The sequence below is a fragment of the Protopterus annectens genome, chromosome 8.part0 (genome assembly GCF_019279795.1).
Source record: "Protopterus annectens isolate FY-2018-M chromosome 8.part0, PAN1.0, whole genome shotgun sequence".
NCBI classification, from domain to species: domain Eukaryota; kingdom Metazoa; phylum Chordata; order Ceratodontiformes; family Protopteridae; genus Protopterus; species Protopterus annectens.
Window position 1 is genome coordinate 625,197,693 of NC_056741.1, and position 17,369 is coordinate 625,215,061.

Here is a 17,369-nt window from a genome sequence, read left to right on the forward strand (position 1 = left end):
CGGAATCAGAGCCAAGTCATTGTGTCTGTCCTGTGGAAATGGTTTTAGTCGTAGCTGTGGCAGCACTTCTCTGGTTGGCGGGTTGCCACTGACGACCCCTGTAGGCACCCCTAGATTGACTTCTGCCTCTTGGGCATCTATTTCTGCCTCTCTGTGCTCTGGGAGTGTCTGGAAAGGACCAATTCTTCGAAGGCCAATTTCTGCTAAACCTCGGTGGTTGGACCTGCAAAAAATCCTTGACTGTTTGGACAGATTTTGCTTTTTCTTCCACTTTCTTTAGAACCTCCTGTGCAGGGGAGCCAAACAAACTTTGTTTCTCCATAGGAGCATCTAGGAGTTTTGACTTAACATGGTCTGGTAAGGATTGCTCTTTTAACCAGGCATGCCTTCGAATCACTGCTCCAGTCATAGCTGCTCTAAAAGAAGCCTCCAGTGCATCATAGCCACATTTTAAAAATGATTACTGACCTGCTGAGAGTTATGTACCAAATCCTGAAGGGACTTACGGTCTATAGGTTCAGGAGAGGACAGTTTTTTATTTAGCTGGTCTAACAAAAATTCCTGGTACTGAATCATGTGAAATTGACAGTTTAAGGCCCTGGCTGAAAGAGTAGCAGATGTATAAACCTTTTTACCCCATCTCTCTAATGCTCTAGATTCCCTTTCAGAGGGAAGAGGGTTTTTGGCAGAGGCAGCTGCAACACCTTTAGGGCCCTGAGAAATGGTTTCTGGGTCTGCAACATGAGCCTTATACAAGTGGTAGTGAGTGTCCGGGACCCTGTAATATCTGTCAGGCTTGGCAGGGGCCGGAGGGAGAGAATCAGGGGCAGTACTGGCATCATTATATGCATCATCAACAACTGATAGTACAGGAGGTATGGCTAAAGGCCTATGCTGTGGTAAATGTAAAAAAGTCCTTAGCCTTTTCCTTGAATCTGAGAAATCCTGGCCCTGCCATTGGAAGTGTTCCCTCATAGAGTGTAGGGTTTCCCCAAAAGAAAATTCTTCAGGAGGGGAAGCAGAAGGAATGGAGTCTTCTGCATCAGAATCCTCATAAGGAGAATATGGGCCTTCCTGATGGTCAGAAATATCTGAGCCATCCGAGGAGTAGTCTGTAGAGAGAGGTTCAGGGGGTTCAGTCCTAGGCCTCTTATCTGGAGGAGGTTGAGAGGCCCTGTCTGGGTGAGGTTGGGATCCCCTGATCAAAGAAATAAGGTCCTCAGCAAGGCTGAGTATCTGGGAACTAGAGGTAGGCCTGTGAGAGGGAGTTTTTGAAGGCAAAGTCTTCGAAATTTTGGCTGCTTTAGCCCTGGAAAAGGCCTTGATAGACATAGAAGCAGGGGGTCTAGCAGCCCCATGTGCAGGAGTAGAGATGTCTAAAGGAATAGTATCTGACAAATCCTGGGAGCCTGCTTCTGCAGCAGTAATTTCTGTAGCCGATTCAGCCATGGCCTGTGTGGCCTCGGTTATCGGTGGCATGCTTTCAGCCGAAGGGAGAACCGAGGACTCGGTTTCAGCCGAAACCGAGACACTCGCGGTTGGCCTAACCATGGTTTCAGCCAAAACTGCAGGCCGCGAGTGCCGGTCCTTTTCCTTGCGCTTTTTAGCTAATTGTGTAGTCAGAGTCTCCGACGGCATTTTATATGCAAAAGCGGGACCAAAAAACTCTTTGGCAAACTCCGACCGACATCTAAGCGTCCGTCGGTTGAAGGAAGCACAGGCTAGACAGGCTGATACGTCGTGGTCTGGGCCTAAGCAAGGAAGGCAGTAAGAGTGGAAATCCTTATGAGGTATTTGTTTCCCACAAGTTAAACAATTATTTACTTTGTCTGACATCGGCTGAGGCAAGAAAGAGTCCCCAACGGGGTACTTAGCTTTTTTAGAAGTCTTCAGTAGTAGAAATCTCTGGATCTGACCGACCGGCACTTGCGAACAGCTTCTGCTTCAGGCACCACGCGGCAAGAAAGACTGAGGAAAATGGCGTCGGCTGATGCCTTTATACCCCAGCAGCTATGACGTCGGGTGAAGTGCGACATCAGCCGAGGCCAGACCCAGACTTTGGAATCCGGCCGACCGAAGGGCTGCCTGAGGCAGGACAACCCATATGTTAGGACTGCAGATGCATCCTTGAAGGACATCACACGTTATTGCTCTGATTCCTCTGACTTAACAATGAGTGCATATGTCTTTATATTTTCCCCTTCCTTGTCTTGCAACAAATGGATTCCCTTCCTGGTTTGCTATCTGTGCCCCAGTATTCTTTCCAACATGCTTTTAATCCTTATCAAGAAAATAAATACAACCAGTTGACATGGCAGATTTAAACTTTAATAAACGATAAAAACAGAATAAAAGAATTAGCACATCCACACCCTATCTGGGTGCTTCTTCAGATGTAAAATCAATTAACCAAACACAACTTAAATGCTCTGATTCAAAACTACAACTACTTCCTCAGACCACATAATCTCAATAGTGGTCTTAAAGGAACAAACTCATTTAAACATTTCAATAATCCACTTCGTTTCAACAAATTCTGTCTTAGTTCTTATGTCCCCCACCTCTAGCATCAACATTAAACCGCTCTAAAACAAAAAATTTAAAACATATGATCAGCACCAGCAGATAAAATATGATTAAACAAAGCGTTTCTGTTGTCACACTTATTAATACTATACATATGTTCGCGTATGCAATCCCTCAATACCCCATTGGTCTTACCAACATAAAAACATTTAAAACCAGCTCTAGCAAAAAGGAGAGTAAAATATTGATTTTCATTGGTTGTGTTGTACTATATTAGCTACTATGCTTTTACTAGTGTTTTATCATCTGATGATGGATTTACCCGAAAGCGCTTATGATGCTGCTTTTATTGTTTTAATAAAGTGACATTGCTTCATACACATCATGGTAATACTTGCCTTACTTTTGGATTTACTATCTGGATTTTTTGGCAGTACTTTTAGTGGAAGGAGTCCTTTACTTTTTGTTCTTTATTTTGCTGTTGTTTTATTGGACTCCAAACATCCATGGCTGACCAGCAGACTGAGGATGTTGAACTTGGCTATGTACCACACAGGTATCTCAAAACCATGACTAGTAAATCTTTTTTGCTACAAAATCCGCTGTTGGACATGGACATTGGGACTTCCACTCTTCTCTCCGATGCTACACAAGACAGGCAAAGAGGTGAGACTGAATTTACCATGTCATTGACATCTTTGCAAGATACATTAATGAAATTAAAATGCCTACAATGGCACAGACTTTATTTTGAAGCTTGTCTTAAGAACAATATTGTGCCAAGAGGCTTACGTGTTTTATGCATGCCAGCACAAGGGGAACACTATCCCGAGTTGCTGGCAGCATATTAACTTACAAACTAGCAAATCATACATGAATTTACTTATTTCCTTTTTTCAACGTGAAGAGGATGCACTGTTAAACAAAGCTGATGACCTACGTATTCAGCTGGAAAGAGACTACAAAACTGAGCACCATAAAAATAGACTTATGGACATACTATGTGTAGCTGCTAACTATGATATAAAACTTCAACAAGTTAAGTTAAAGAAACTACAACGCAATTATTGTGATTTTTCATCAGGTAACATTTTTGTTTTGCCTCGCCCTCAAGAAAGAGCATGGAATGCTTCAAATGATGTAGCAGCCACACCTGCACCTAATCAACAGCATGAAAAAGAACGCTCGGACTTTGTAAACTTAAAACAGACCAACACTCTTCATTCACAGGGGCCTGTCTTGTTTAGTACAGAAAATAATGAAACAGCACCACCAATGTCACTGAGACAGTGACTGAAGGAGAAATATTTGTGGACATTAATCTGGGCACTATAGCTAGCCAAATGGACGAGTCTCGAAGTGACAGGCCGGACTTTTCCACAACGGGAGCCAAACCAAAAGAAAGTGCCACAATGCCTGCATCTGTTGTTACACCTGCTTCCTTCTCTCCCTCTTCTTCTTCTTCTTTTTTCACATTACCAGCACCGGTGAAGAAGAGCTTTTCACATCAGATGGACAAGGACTACAAGAGACGATGAACCTCCAATTGACTGTTGATAATGCATGCAATTTTTGCAATGCTCATAATATTTCAGGTATTTCTCTTTCTGAATTACAACTATCAGTGTTAAGCAAGGGTTTAAATTTTGTACCAAGTACAGGGACAGATTTTTGCACTCTAATACCTGAGCTGCTATACTTTGCATGGAATGTAATGTTGAAGCAAATGTTTAATGACACTAACAGTGTTCAAACACCTCATGTACTGAAGCAACCTAGCCCTTTTTCACCTACTTTAAATCCTGCACTGTTGTTGTTTGTTAAATCATGTGAACATGAAATTGAACAGTATCTACAGAATACACATAGATCTATGTATTTTAACTTAGACCAACCACATAGAAATGCACTGCACGAGTTAAATAATACCAACATAGTTATAAAATCTGCTGATAAGGGTGGTACTGTTGTTGTACTTAGCAAGGAGTTTTATAACACACAAATAGATTTGTTGTTAGCTGACAAACTGACTTTTGTTCAGCTGTCACCACCACTGGTGAACTCGTACACACAAAAGGTGCACAAATCTTTATTTAACATGGAAAAAACTGGTTTGATAGACCACGAGCTGCTGACATTTTTATATATACAACATCCTACTATCCCAGTCTTTAAAGCCTTACCAAAAATTCATAAGGATCCCATAACACCTCCCATGAGACTTATAGTATCGGGAAGGGGGTGGGCAACAGAAAATATTTCTATCTGGTTAGAATGTACTCTCAAACCAATGTTACAAACCTTCCCTAGAATTTTGAAAGGTAATGCGACATGTCTTGAATCATTGGGTGTTTATTTACAAGACAACAGTGACATTTCCTATGTTTGTGTCCCTAGATGTAAAAAAATTGTTCACTGTCATAGAAAATCGATATGGCATTACTGCCATAGAAGAAATACTGAACAAAAAGGAGAATATACATATAGATGAAAATATACTGTTATGTTCCTTATTAAGGCTAGTATTAGAAAACAATGTTTTTCTTTGTCAAACCAAGTATTAACTGCCAGAGACAAGGTATAGCTATGGGCACGCCTTGTGCGAATACATATGCTAACCTAGTCCTGGCATACTGAGAAGATATGGTGATATTTGAGGCAGCACATGATTGGAAAGACAAAAACATTTCTTTTACAATAAATTTGTGGATGATGTTTTCTTTTCGTGAGGGGCACCACATCAGACTTAACATCCTTTAAGTATTTAGAGTCTACTACCAGTTTCTTCAGATTCTCATTGAATTATTCCAGTTCAGTTATTGAATATGTGGATGTTAGTTTTACTAAGAAAGAAAATTGGGTGGTAGAGACATCACTGTATAGGAAGCCTTGTTGGACCAACAGCATGCTTAGATTTGACAGCATGCACCCTAGACACGTATTCCAACACATAGTCAAGGGACAAGTCTGTAGAATATCCAGACTTTGTACGAATGAAAATTCCTTTATACAGGAATTGGACTCTTTAAAGAATAATTTTCAAGCATGAGGTTATAGCAAAAATCTTCTGAAAAAGGAAATGGACAACAGCAGTCTTTATAGAAAACAAAGTACAAAACCATGGTTACATAGAGGTAAAAAAATGGCCTAATAAGGTAGATGCACAGGTTCAAAAAGCTAATGAAGGTTTGAAAATAAGTTTAACATACAGTAATGATATAGGTGGTATATGTAATATAATTAGAGACAACTGGAGAATTCTTTTAACAGATGAGAATATAACTAAAGTTGTAGGAACACAACCTAGCTTTATTTTTTTAAAAGAAATACAAATTTGAAAGCTATTCTATATCAAGAACCTATGCATTTTAAAAATCCAGGCATCAAGAAGAAGGGACCTTATCCATGCCTACATTGTAAAGCCTGTAAGCACATTTTACAAGGTAACTGTTTTATGCACCCCAGGACCAACAAGAATTACTTTTTGAATATGTATACTGACTGTAACACACAAAATGTTGTCTGTATTGCGAACTGTCAACAGTGTACTGCATATTATGTAGGAAAAACAAATTGCAGACTTAAAGATAGAATTTTTAAGCATCCATCAGATATAAGGTTAAGAAAAGAACACAATGCATGCACTGTACAAGTATATAGAATTACATAGTGATCATGTACTTGCCTTTATGGTTATATGTGCTGTAAATAGAAGTCAACGAATGGGTGACTTATATAATGAAACTGAATGCAAAGAGATGCAAAGGATTCTTAGACTGGGAGCTGACAAAGACCCAGATTAAATTATGGTGTCCCTTTAAAACCAGCTCTAGCAAAAAAGGAGGGTAAACTATTGATTTCCATTGGTTGTGTTGTACTATATCAGATACTATGTTTTTACTAGTGTTTTATCATCTGATGATGGATTTACCCGAAAGCGCTTATGATACTGATTTTATTGTTTTAATAAAGTGAAGTTACTTCATATACAGCGTGGTAGTACTTGCCTTACTTTTGGATTTATTAACATAAAAACAATGGCATATGGTGTGGGTTGCCAAATATACTAAGTTAGATCTCCTACAATTCACAAAAAATGTAAATTCATACTTCAGTTTCTTAGTAATAGGATATATGTAACACTCTGCGGTCTGAATATGTCTACACATACTACACGAGGCACAAGAGAATGATCCTCTCCTAACAGATCCATTCACTGTCTTCTTAAAGGGCTTATAGTACAATATTTTTTCATGGACTTATTATTCTTAACACTAAACCTAGGAAAGTCATCAAGTATCTCTCCACACTTATCGCATGTGACAACGTGCCAGTGTTTCCTAACCACATCACAGACCAAACATGTATCACTGGAATATGTCACACACATACTAAGAGCATTATCAGTTTTATTGTGCTCATTATCTAACATTATCTTACAGTTGTCAGAAAAATAGGGTTTAGCGCGATCATTCCAGTGTGCTAAAACCTCCTTTCTTGCTCCACTAATCTCAAGTGCAGAATATCCTCTTGCCACAAACTCATCAGTAAGCTCATTAAAAGAAGATATGTTCTTATCACACATTAAGTACAGTATGCCTAAAAAACTGACTTCTTAAAATAGTTTTTGTGATATGAGGCGGATGCATACTTTGTGTAAAATGCTAAACTTCTTGCATGGTTTCTTCTAAACCTTAGTATTCGACCCACCCTGACATTTAACCACAGAAACATCTAAAAATTCTACAGATTCTGAGGAAGAATTAAACGTAAAATGTACCAAGCAAGTAGTTTGTTGTAAGTAATCCACAAAATCAGATAATAAGGAGGCAGTACCCATCCAAATGAAAAAAAAAAAACACAAGTCTATCAAACGTGCATAAAACAGAATAAACTGCAAGAAAAAATTATTCCGTTCAAAGGCATAGAATAGCTCCCAGTAGGCAAGTACAATGTTTGCATAGCTATTAGCACGTGGCCACGCCTGTCTTCTGTACATACCACTTATCATTAAATGTAAAAGCATTATTGGTTAAAATCAACTACAGAAGAGAGCAAATCAGATGAATATGGTCAGTATTACAAACTGAACATCTAACATATTTAAGTCCTATATTATTCGGTATCACAGTAAGTAATGATATTACATAGTTAATAAAAAAAGTAAAAAAATCTTCGCTACTATTCATCTTTGACCACTCAAGTAAAGATAATAAAACATGTACTCGGCCCTCAAATAAAGATGGTAAAACATTTCTATCTCTCTTAAAACAGTATTCACATTATTCAAAACTGGACAAAGCTGCTTCTCTACAAATATAGAAAGAGGTTCAGTTGTCCACCCTCTGTTGGAAACAATCAGCCTCAAGGGTGGATTATTTAATTATTTATGTATTTTTGGGAGACATAAATGGTGGGAATAATCAGGAATTCCACCACAAAGTAGTCCCCTCTATTACTAGATCATGTATGGATGACGAAACACTCTCAACTAACTTCTCTATATCAGCTTTAGAACAAACAGTACACGTGGATTCATCAGATAAAACAAAAGCATACTTTCAACAGAAGCAATGGTGTCCATCACTACTATGGCACCCCCTTTATTTGCTGGTCTTTGATATATATATATATATATATATATATATATATATATATATATATATATATATATCTTCCATAAGAACTAAATCCGTAACAGTCTTAAATTGTGCATCAGTCAAATTACAAAAATCTCTCTTATGTTTTCCTTTCAAAACAAACTGACTGGGTTTCCTAAAAATAAATGGTTGAAAATCATTATTCCCATTAAATAATTTCAAGGAAATGTTCTGTACAAAAAGCCTCAAGTTGGCTAAAACATCACATAGAACAGATCCTTCAGATGGAAAAAAGATAAGCGTTTATTCAGTACCTTCTGTTGTTCATAGGTTAAAACAGAAGAAGAAATGTTCACAATTAGGACCATGGGATTTTGCTCCCCACCACAGGTTCAAGTTCTAGCTGTCCATTCAGCAATGCCCATTTCTTGCTCTGACTGTCCCTGCTCTGTGAGCGACCCCTTCGTTCCTTCACTGCAAGCACTTCTGGTAGGCACAGATGTAAAACAGTATTTGTAGCTCCCATGTGGTCTACTTGTAAATAATTCCTAAAAGGACTCACCAACCAGCTATTTGCTCCATCATCAGCTCCCAAAATGGCAGCATCCTCTCTGGATGAATTTACAGTAGATGGCTGAGTAGAAACAACAGTACGTTTGGTTTGGGCACCCAAATCATTGGATGCTCCATTATCATTAACATTTAAGCTTTTAATCCATACTGGCTTTCTACCTTTCTGTTTAACTTTGCCTTCACATATTGAGAAATTTTGTACCTAGAAACCAGTCAGAGAGGTTTGCATATGTCTGTGGAGGCAACTGGTGGTAGTGTGGACTTAGTTAAGTGGGACAGTTTCACCTTATCCTATGGAGGCTACTCTTAATTTTTGTATTTCTCCCAGAAGAAAGATGTAAGTCATTCATGTCTTAGTATCTGTCCTCATTCTGGATACATTCACTTAGAGAAATAAACTGACATCCAGCATCTGCTGGGGTTTACTAGACACTGTAAGCTGTGCTTTCCCATCTACTTGAGTGAAGAGAGCAGTTGCAGAACAAAATCTATTCTCTCAGCAGTTCAAATATAATCTATTCCCCATATATATATATATATATATATATATATATATTATAATGTGTGTGTGTGTGTGTGTGCATGCACGTATGCATTAATTGATTTTTTTCTCTGTACCTTCTATCGGCATCAAACAATAAAGAACTTGTATCAGTAAAACAGTATGAAGGCAATGATACATACCTAGCATCAGCACCACTCTGTACCAGTCTAATACTACAAATCAAACTGTAACAAGGCAATACTGCATTCCTAGTATCTGTATCACACATTTATACCTGAATTGACTGGTCTTGGCTTCCTTGAGAAGGCAAGGCATCTATACAGAGAGTGTGGTGTGTGTGTGTGTGTGTGTGTGTGTGTGTGTGTGTGTGTGTGTGTGTGTATGTGTATATATATATATACACACACACACACACACACACACACACACACACACACACACACACACATGCAAAATTCATTTTTAACTTAGAAATCATTAGGCAATAGCCTACTTTTAATAAACCAAGCAAAACCTAAACACGTAATTACACAACAGAAATCAATGAATGAATGAAAAGGCAAACATGCACATAAATAGAAAAATGTTAGTTGTTGTTGTTCTTTAGGCTTTTCCCGGTTAGGGGTCGCCACAGCGGAACTCCGGTCCGCTAATGATTGGCAGTAGAGTTTTTATGGGTGCTGAGGTGCCAGCCCGATGCCCAACCTTCAATGAAGGCACGTCCATTCATGCATGTCTGTCGAACGCTACTCGACCGCACGGAGGACATGCAGACTCCACACAAAATGCACTCAAACAGAAAAATGTAAGTAAAGCAAAAATATGTGTAAAAACATATCAAAGTAGCTTTCTTCAAAGATACACAAGATGAGCCAAGCCCTGTCAGTGCATTACACATTACCAAGCAAACTGTGGCCTGAAGCTCACTTATCACCATAGTTGTACAATTATCTTTGTGAACACAGTGAGACATCCTTAGGCATGAACCTTCATGGTTGGGGTCAGACAGGGAAACAGCATTTTCCTTCTCTAGGAATGGAAAAACTGCAGGGTCTCTGTTAATATACTATTTATTTATTTATTTACATTTGTTGACCGGGAGTGTCCGACTGGATGTAGGTCCATTTTCAGTGGAGGCCCGGGGAGAAAAGCTCCACAGTTAAAATATACAGACAGTAGTTACATTGGATTTACATAGCGATTAACAATTTGATTAACATAACAATTAATTATAAACAGTTACAGACGAAGAACATAGTACATCAGTAGACAACTAGAACCTTTATCTGCGAAGTACATAACAGACATTAACAATTGTTACAATAAGAAGTTCCTGCTGTATAATAAGTAGTAGGCTTATGAGCATCTAAGCTTGTTATAATCAAGGTAGTTAGTGGGGTGGAAAGAAAGGTAGTGGTTGGATGGGGTGGGTGATATTAGAGTGGGGCTGCAAGGGCATAGCCAGCATGTTTTAGGTGCACTTTTAGTAAAGTTTTGAAGTGGGTGCATGATGGTACAGAGGTAATTGTGAGTGGGAGGGAGTTCCATAATTTGGGTATGGCGCAAGAGAATAGTGCTTCACCAGCAGAGTTATTGGCTTTAGTGATCTACAAGTGATTTTTGTTGCTGGATCTTGGTGGTCTGGTGGTGCGATAGGGTTGGAGTAGATTCTGGAGGGATGGGACATTTAGCGGATGGTTTACTAGTTTGTAGGCGAGTGTGAGTTGATACCATTGAAGGAGGTGAGGGAGTTCAAGCCAGCCCAGTTCAGCAAGTGAGAGACAGTGGTGACTATGGTAGGATGCCCCTGTGGCGAATTTGGCGATTTTGTTGTAGCAGGTCTCTAGCTTGTTTAGATCCCATTGCCTCAGGTTGGTATGTATTGGAGAGGCATAAAGTAGGGTGGAGATAAGGTGGGAATTTGCTACTGAAATCTTTGCTGCTTTGGTGAGAAGTTGCTTATTTCTGTATAACGCTTCTAGTTTTTTGTGGACTTTTTTTATAGTCATGGATATGTGAATGTCAAATTTTAGTTTATTGTCCAGTTCCACTCCTAGCAATTTGGTGTGTTCTGTTGGGTGTTGTCTTTTGCTGTGATGTTAAAGTGAGAGTTGTTTTGAGTACATTTGGTGGGTTGGAAGATGAAATACTAGCTACATAACTGAAGGGTGCTACATGTAAGGCAGTAGATAAATGCAAAATACTATATAAAATCAATTCAAATGTATAACTAGTGCCACCCCACCACCACAGTTGCTGTACCTCATGTGCTCCTCTTTCATTTAACCTTCTCTGACTTCATGGTATCAATTGTCTCTATGTTTAGCACAGACACTGTCAAAACATTCCATTCACTCTGTAGACTCTCAAGATACATATTGTTCTCGTACCACATAAATGGAATGCCAATTTATCTGCCAAGTCTAGTCTTTCCTTGTAATCTGTCCCTCAAGCAGATATTTAGTAAACACCTTTAAAATTGATGCTTTTCCCCATACAAAAAACACCTTGTCCAATATACCATTTCAGTTATCCATCTCTGTGCCCTTTATTCTCTGCCTTGCTACATTATCAGTAAAGGCTTCCAAAACTACATAAACTATATATTTTGCTGTGGTCTAACAGTCCACAATAATAGTATCTACCAAATATTCCTAAAATAATAAGCTATATAAACAGATGGGAGGTACAAGGTAGGAAGAAATGGAGTAAAGATCTGATGTCCACACAGTTATATATATATATATAAGGTGGAGGATATGTATAGCACAAAAACAGACATGTGCGTGTGTGTAAAAGTTGATATATTGTACAAACTACAAACTGTGCATCTTAACAGGAATGTACATTTATAGCAAGATTTAATTACAAAATGTAATATTTCAACATAAATGAATGTACATGTATAGTAAGGTTTAATTACAAAATATAATAAAATGTGTTAAAAATAAAGCTCCATTATCTGAAAAGTCTTCCCAAGTTGTACAAAATCTGCATGATTAATCAAAATAAAAAAGTGGAATATATTTTTATGTCTTTTTATACTTCCTCTCCCCCCAACACCCTACACAGAACTTCTCCAACTAGTTTATACTGACTCAAATAATTCACCCCAGGGGAAATCATAACTTCAAAGTAATTTTTAAAGATTTTCCAATTCAAACTTTTTTTTTGTCTAAAACTAAGAAATCTGCCCCTGGGTACAGTGGTGGAGGTTGTACCCATAATATACCAACTTATGTAACCATATTCCGAGTCCCACAACTTCAGAGGAAGAAAACAAAACACCAACAAATATACCTCATCATCTCAATAATAGCAGTATATGTTTGAAAAATATATATGCAGGTTATATCCTTGACAAAATATGACCCATATAGCTAAGGCTATCCCTCCAGCATGTTTTGTTCATTGAGATGAGAAGGTTAAGTGTAGCATGTCCAACAAATCTGGGTTTGACATGGCCTTGTATGCTAAACAGAGATCACCTCTGAGTAGATGATATGCGACAAGAGTATAGCTGGAGTTTTTTTAGGTGGTCAGCATTGGGCATCTGCTTTAGGCCTGCGATTCTTTTAGTGAGGAATTTCTGCGGCCTTTCCAGTTGTTGCAGATGTCTTGAGAGATACATATCAAACGGGGCGTTTATTCTATAATGGATCTAATGAGAGATGAGTACAGTGGGACAATGACCTTCTTTTTTCTGGATGAAAAGCCCTTAGTGATGAGGTGTGCCACATAGAAGGATTTCACTTTCCACCTGTGTCCCTAAGTCTCTTATCACACTTTCGGTGTTTAGTGTACTGCCACCTATGTGGTAATTCATGGGTACATGTTTTTTTCCCAAAGGGGATAACTATACATTTCTTGGCATTGAGCTTGAGCCCATGGCTCTGGCACCAAGCATCTGTTTCTGTAAGGCCCTTTTGTAGAATATCCACATAATTTGGGGTTTCAGTAATGGCTTCCAGTTTGCAGTCATCTGCAAACTTTGTTAGCCGGAGTCCCTTAGTGTTGGCCTGTACTTGAGAGAAGTAGATGCCAAACAAGAGCAGTCCCAGGACTGAACCCTAAGATACTCCACTTGTCTGGAGCTGGACAACAACCAAAAACAGACAGTGGCAAATTGACAATATTTACACAATGGTTAGATGAAAAAAAAATAAATGATGATATACTAGTTAAATTATTTACATTAATCAAAGATTAGGAATTAAGATTAAGGCATATTACATCATTAATTAGAAAGACAGTAAGATGTAATGGACAAAATGTACATTAAGTCTAGAAATCAAGAGTCTGTGGTTTGGAATATTCAAAAAGAAAGGGTGATATGCATGCAATGTTTAACATGTAGCAAGTTGTTTAGCAGTTGCCCTTGTTTAATTATGTAGTTAGTAACTTTATAAAAATGTAAAAGATTAGACTAACACAACTTTCCTTTATAAATCTATTTTATATCTGGAGCATTTTTCCCCTGGGCCTCTGCTGAAAATTGGCTTTGTTCCAAGTTGGACTTTCCCGGTAAACAAATGTTAAATAAAAATAAAACAAAAATATTATTTGCTTAGGCTCCCATCTCTGCTCTGAGTATGTCCCTAGTTGGTACATTCTTTCATCCCCACTCCTGACATCAGAATACAGGAGGAGTGAGAAGTGAGAACCGAAGAGGTTAAGACACTCTTGCGATGATCCCAATATCACTCTACTACTGTACACCCACAATGCTCGGATGGTGTTTGTGATCTGTCTGGATAGGAGTGTGTCCTAAGTCTCTGTGTAGAGAAGCATAGTGCTAGGCTTCTTCAGGTCATGGTCCTGTAGTAGGAGATAGACTCCCATCCCTTGTGATGAGGGAGTCAGCCTCAACTACTCACATCTCTCCCTGACTGACTCCTTCTGAACACAAGCTATTAATTGATTCTGAGTGCATCTTTTTATGTCACAGATCCTGCTTTCCCCTATAAATCTATCCTGTCTTGGATTTGCCATACTGTCATTATCAAAAATCACCCCTCTTTTTCAGCAACTCTTTCATCAGCCTTCCAAAACAGAGGTCAAGTCAGTGTCTTATGTTTTCTTGGATTATTTCTCACACACACAAACACCCAATACAAATACAATGTGACTACCTTCTGTACTCAGAAATCCCTGACACTAGTTATAAGGATACATTAAAAAATCTGACCTTCATTCCATTTCCATATTTTTGAAAGCATTCAATCTGGTTTCTAAGCTTCAGCCTGCATTGCATTCTCTCAAAATACCTTACAACCCCTTCAATCTCAAAATCAGACACTTCTGTCCTCTTTCTGCAAACCAACTCATCAACCATATTCAAGTAGGGGATCCAGTTCCTGAGAATTCAGCCAGAATAGGCAGAATTGACTGGCTGATGGCCTGATCTCTAACCTCAAAGGAAGAAAGTCTCTTAACACCACAAATGGTGCACCAGAGGCTTTGCCCTGTTTGTATGTAATTTTCAGCTAGGAATGCATAATAATGACATGTAAGACAGTCTCAGAATCATGAAGAAAATAAAAGACCAGCATTATATGCACTGCACGCTGACCATCTTGGGGCATGTAGCATTCAAAAATAGATAACAAAAAAGGTCCAACACCATACAGGGTGATGACTGTTGAGGTCTGCCTGTTATCAGAGTCATCCTGAATACTGACACACTCAGTATGGCAAAGCCTATCTGGAAGCCTTCCATTAGGGTGGAGTGGGATGTTAAGGGGTTAGTAGGATATGCAGAATGAAAGGATCATTAGTGGTAAGTATGCATTAGATGGTTGGCAGGAGGAACGGACCAAAACAACAACAAAATATGTATAATATATTTTGAGTTTTACCAACACTGTTTTGTAAAGATGGAGCTCTATGCTTCCAGGACGTCATTGGTCTAAACAGAATTTGCTGGTAGTTTTGCTACTCAATTGCACTGCAGCAGCTGAAGTATTATACAGGCAAAGATTATATTACTATGGCAGGACAGCAGGTTGTAAATATAACACATTAATAATATCCAAACCATAGAGCCCATCAAAAATACACAAGACAAATCAGCAAGCACATTGTAAAATAACATCTCTTTACTGCTTGTATCAGTGAACCAAGTTTACCATAAAAAATGCCTGCACCTCTCAAACAAAACCACCCCACTGAGTTTTATTATGTAACATTCTTAGGTATCGCACATATTACTTCACTGCAATATACAGACCAATGAACTGTAAACTGGAATGCACACAGCAAAGACAATTTTCTGCAAAATACAAACTTTGTTAGTTTACTATTCTTGAAGCAAATACATATTCTTGATAAAATTAAGCAATATTTGCGCTGTGGACTTCTTTTTAGTACCAGGAACACAGCTACAGAGAATGCAGCTTTTAACAATTTTACAGCATCTAATACAACTCTGGCTTTCTAAGCTTGCATGCAATTTATTTAACAGAGTCAGAACATTAAAATCCTGAATTATTAAATCATCTCTCCTAAAACAAAAATTAGATTTGTGTCTCACTGCATGAAAAAGGGCAAACTGCATACCTTGTGTCCACCATAGAATGCAATTTCTTCTGAGTTGGTGATGATTCGTGAATGCATGTACCGTAGCTCTCCTTTCCTCTTTGCTTCCTCTGCAACAAGCTTCCCAAACTTAGGTGAACAAGTCCGCAGTACTTTTGCTGTTACAAAGACTGCAAGCCCAGCAATGAAGGAAGGCCAAGTAGTGTTAGCACCTTTGGATTTTGCAGTATTCAAAAGTGTATAAGTAGTCAAGGAGACATCCAGAATGGGCTTTGTAAGGTTAGAATAAAGGTGAGCCACAGAGCCAGCAAACATAACAATATCTTCAGTTAGCGATTGGTCAGGGTTGGCCAGTCTGCTGTCCATGTTGCTGACCCGATAGTATGTCTGATCACTGAAGTAAAGTTTATATGCATGGTTCACCAGCCGTGTACGGAATGCCAGGCACAGTTTACCCTCCAAGTAGCGGATGGCACTATTCACAAAGGTAGCAGGGATTGCTATTAGCAACCATTTAGTCAATTCAAAGATAAAGTCTTTGGGTGTTTTCTTTACAATAGTTTTAACAATCTTACCATCTAAGCTGGCTACATAGATTGACAAAAAAGTTCTTGAGATTAAAGCAACTGAATGCATGCCAAGAAGCCCAAACTCGTGACAAAGGATCCTGGGGAAAAGTATTTTAAGCAAGTAGACTAGCCTGCGTAAAAAGTCTTTATTAACTCCAGGGGCTGTACCCTGGTTTTCAGTAGATCCCTTTGGGGTCCCATTAGGCTGGGACTTCAGCAACTGCGTCTTTCTCTTTAAAAATGCTTTATAAACAAAAGGGTAGAGAGTTTTGATCCCATATGCTGTCAGTGCAAAGAGTGCTGCCCTTCTGATTAATGAGGATTTTTTACAAGGGCCTTGTAAAGCAGGATAAATAATCTGAGACATGCTAATTGCCTTCTGGAACGCTGTTAGTTAACCTCTTTTACTCGTCAGCATCTTAGATTTCTGCTGGTTTACTGTGTTGAAATGTAGCTCAGCTGCTTTCAGCAAACTGCAATTTCCTGTCATACACACACTCTCTCTCTCTCACTCACTGTCTTTCTAGTATTTATGAGGAAGTCCTCCTGTAGCCCACAATGCAGCTAGCAGTAAACAGAAAGGCTAAGCACAGCTAAAACTATTTCCTTACTGAGTGCCATATCTCTTTTTTAAAGCTTAGTTACAGCACTGACAAAGGAATTAAACAAACATAACAGGAAAAGCAAGAGTAGGGCATGAAGAGAGCTATTAAACAACAGTGATAAACATTCCACTGACCTCATTGTAATTTAAGAATCAACAAAGATTACTTGAACTGTGTGTGTGTGTGTGTGTGTGTGTGTGTGTGTGTGTGTGTGTGTGTGTGTGTGTGTGAGACAATGAGAAAGACAGAGAGAGAGAGAGAATGTATGCAGTTATTTTATTTTTTTCTTAACAAAAACAGAGCTTGTGTGCTTTATGTAGGACAGTCCCAGTTTGTGCAGCTGCATTCTGTGGAAACACATGGAAAATTACAAATGTCCTGACATTTTAGGAGAAAGAAAATTGTAAGTTTCCTCTAACACCTGCATAAAAACGTTATTCTATACATGAAAAAC

General features: G+C 38.6%; 1 protein-coding gene across 1 annotated transcript in view; it reads right to left on the reverse strand.

Moving 5' to 3' along the window:
- The window catches only part of ABCD1 (ATP binding cassette subfamily D member 1), a 1,029,542-nt gene extending 1,012,686 nt beyond the window's left edge, over positions 1-16,856 (reverse strand). Inside the window, exon 1 of the mRNA XM_044080111.1 lies at positions 15,763-16,856. Coding sequence (XP_043936046.1) covers positions 15,763-16,677 — 915 coding nt within the window. The 5' untranslated portion in view covers positions 16,678-16,856. The remainder of the gene's footprint in view (positions 1-15,762) is intronic.
- Positions 16,857-17,369: the final 513 nt, after the last annotated feature.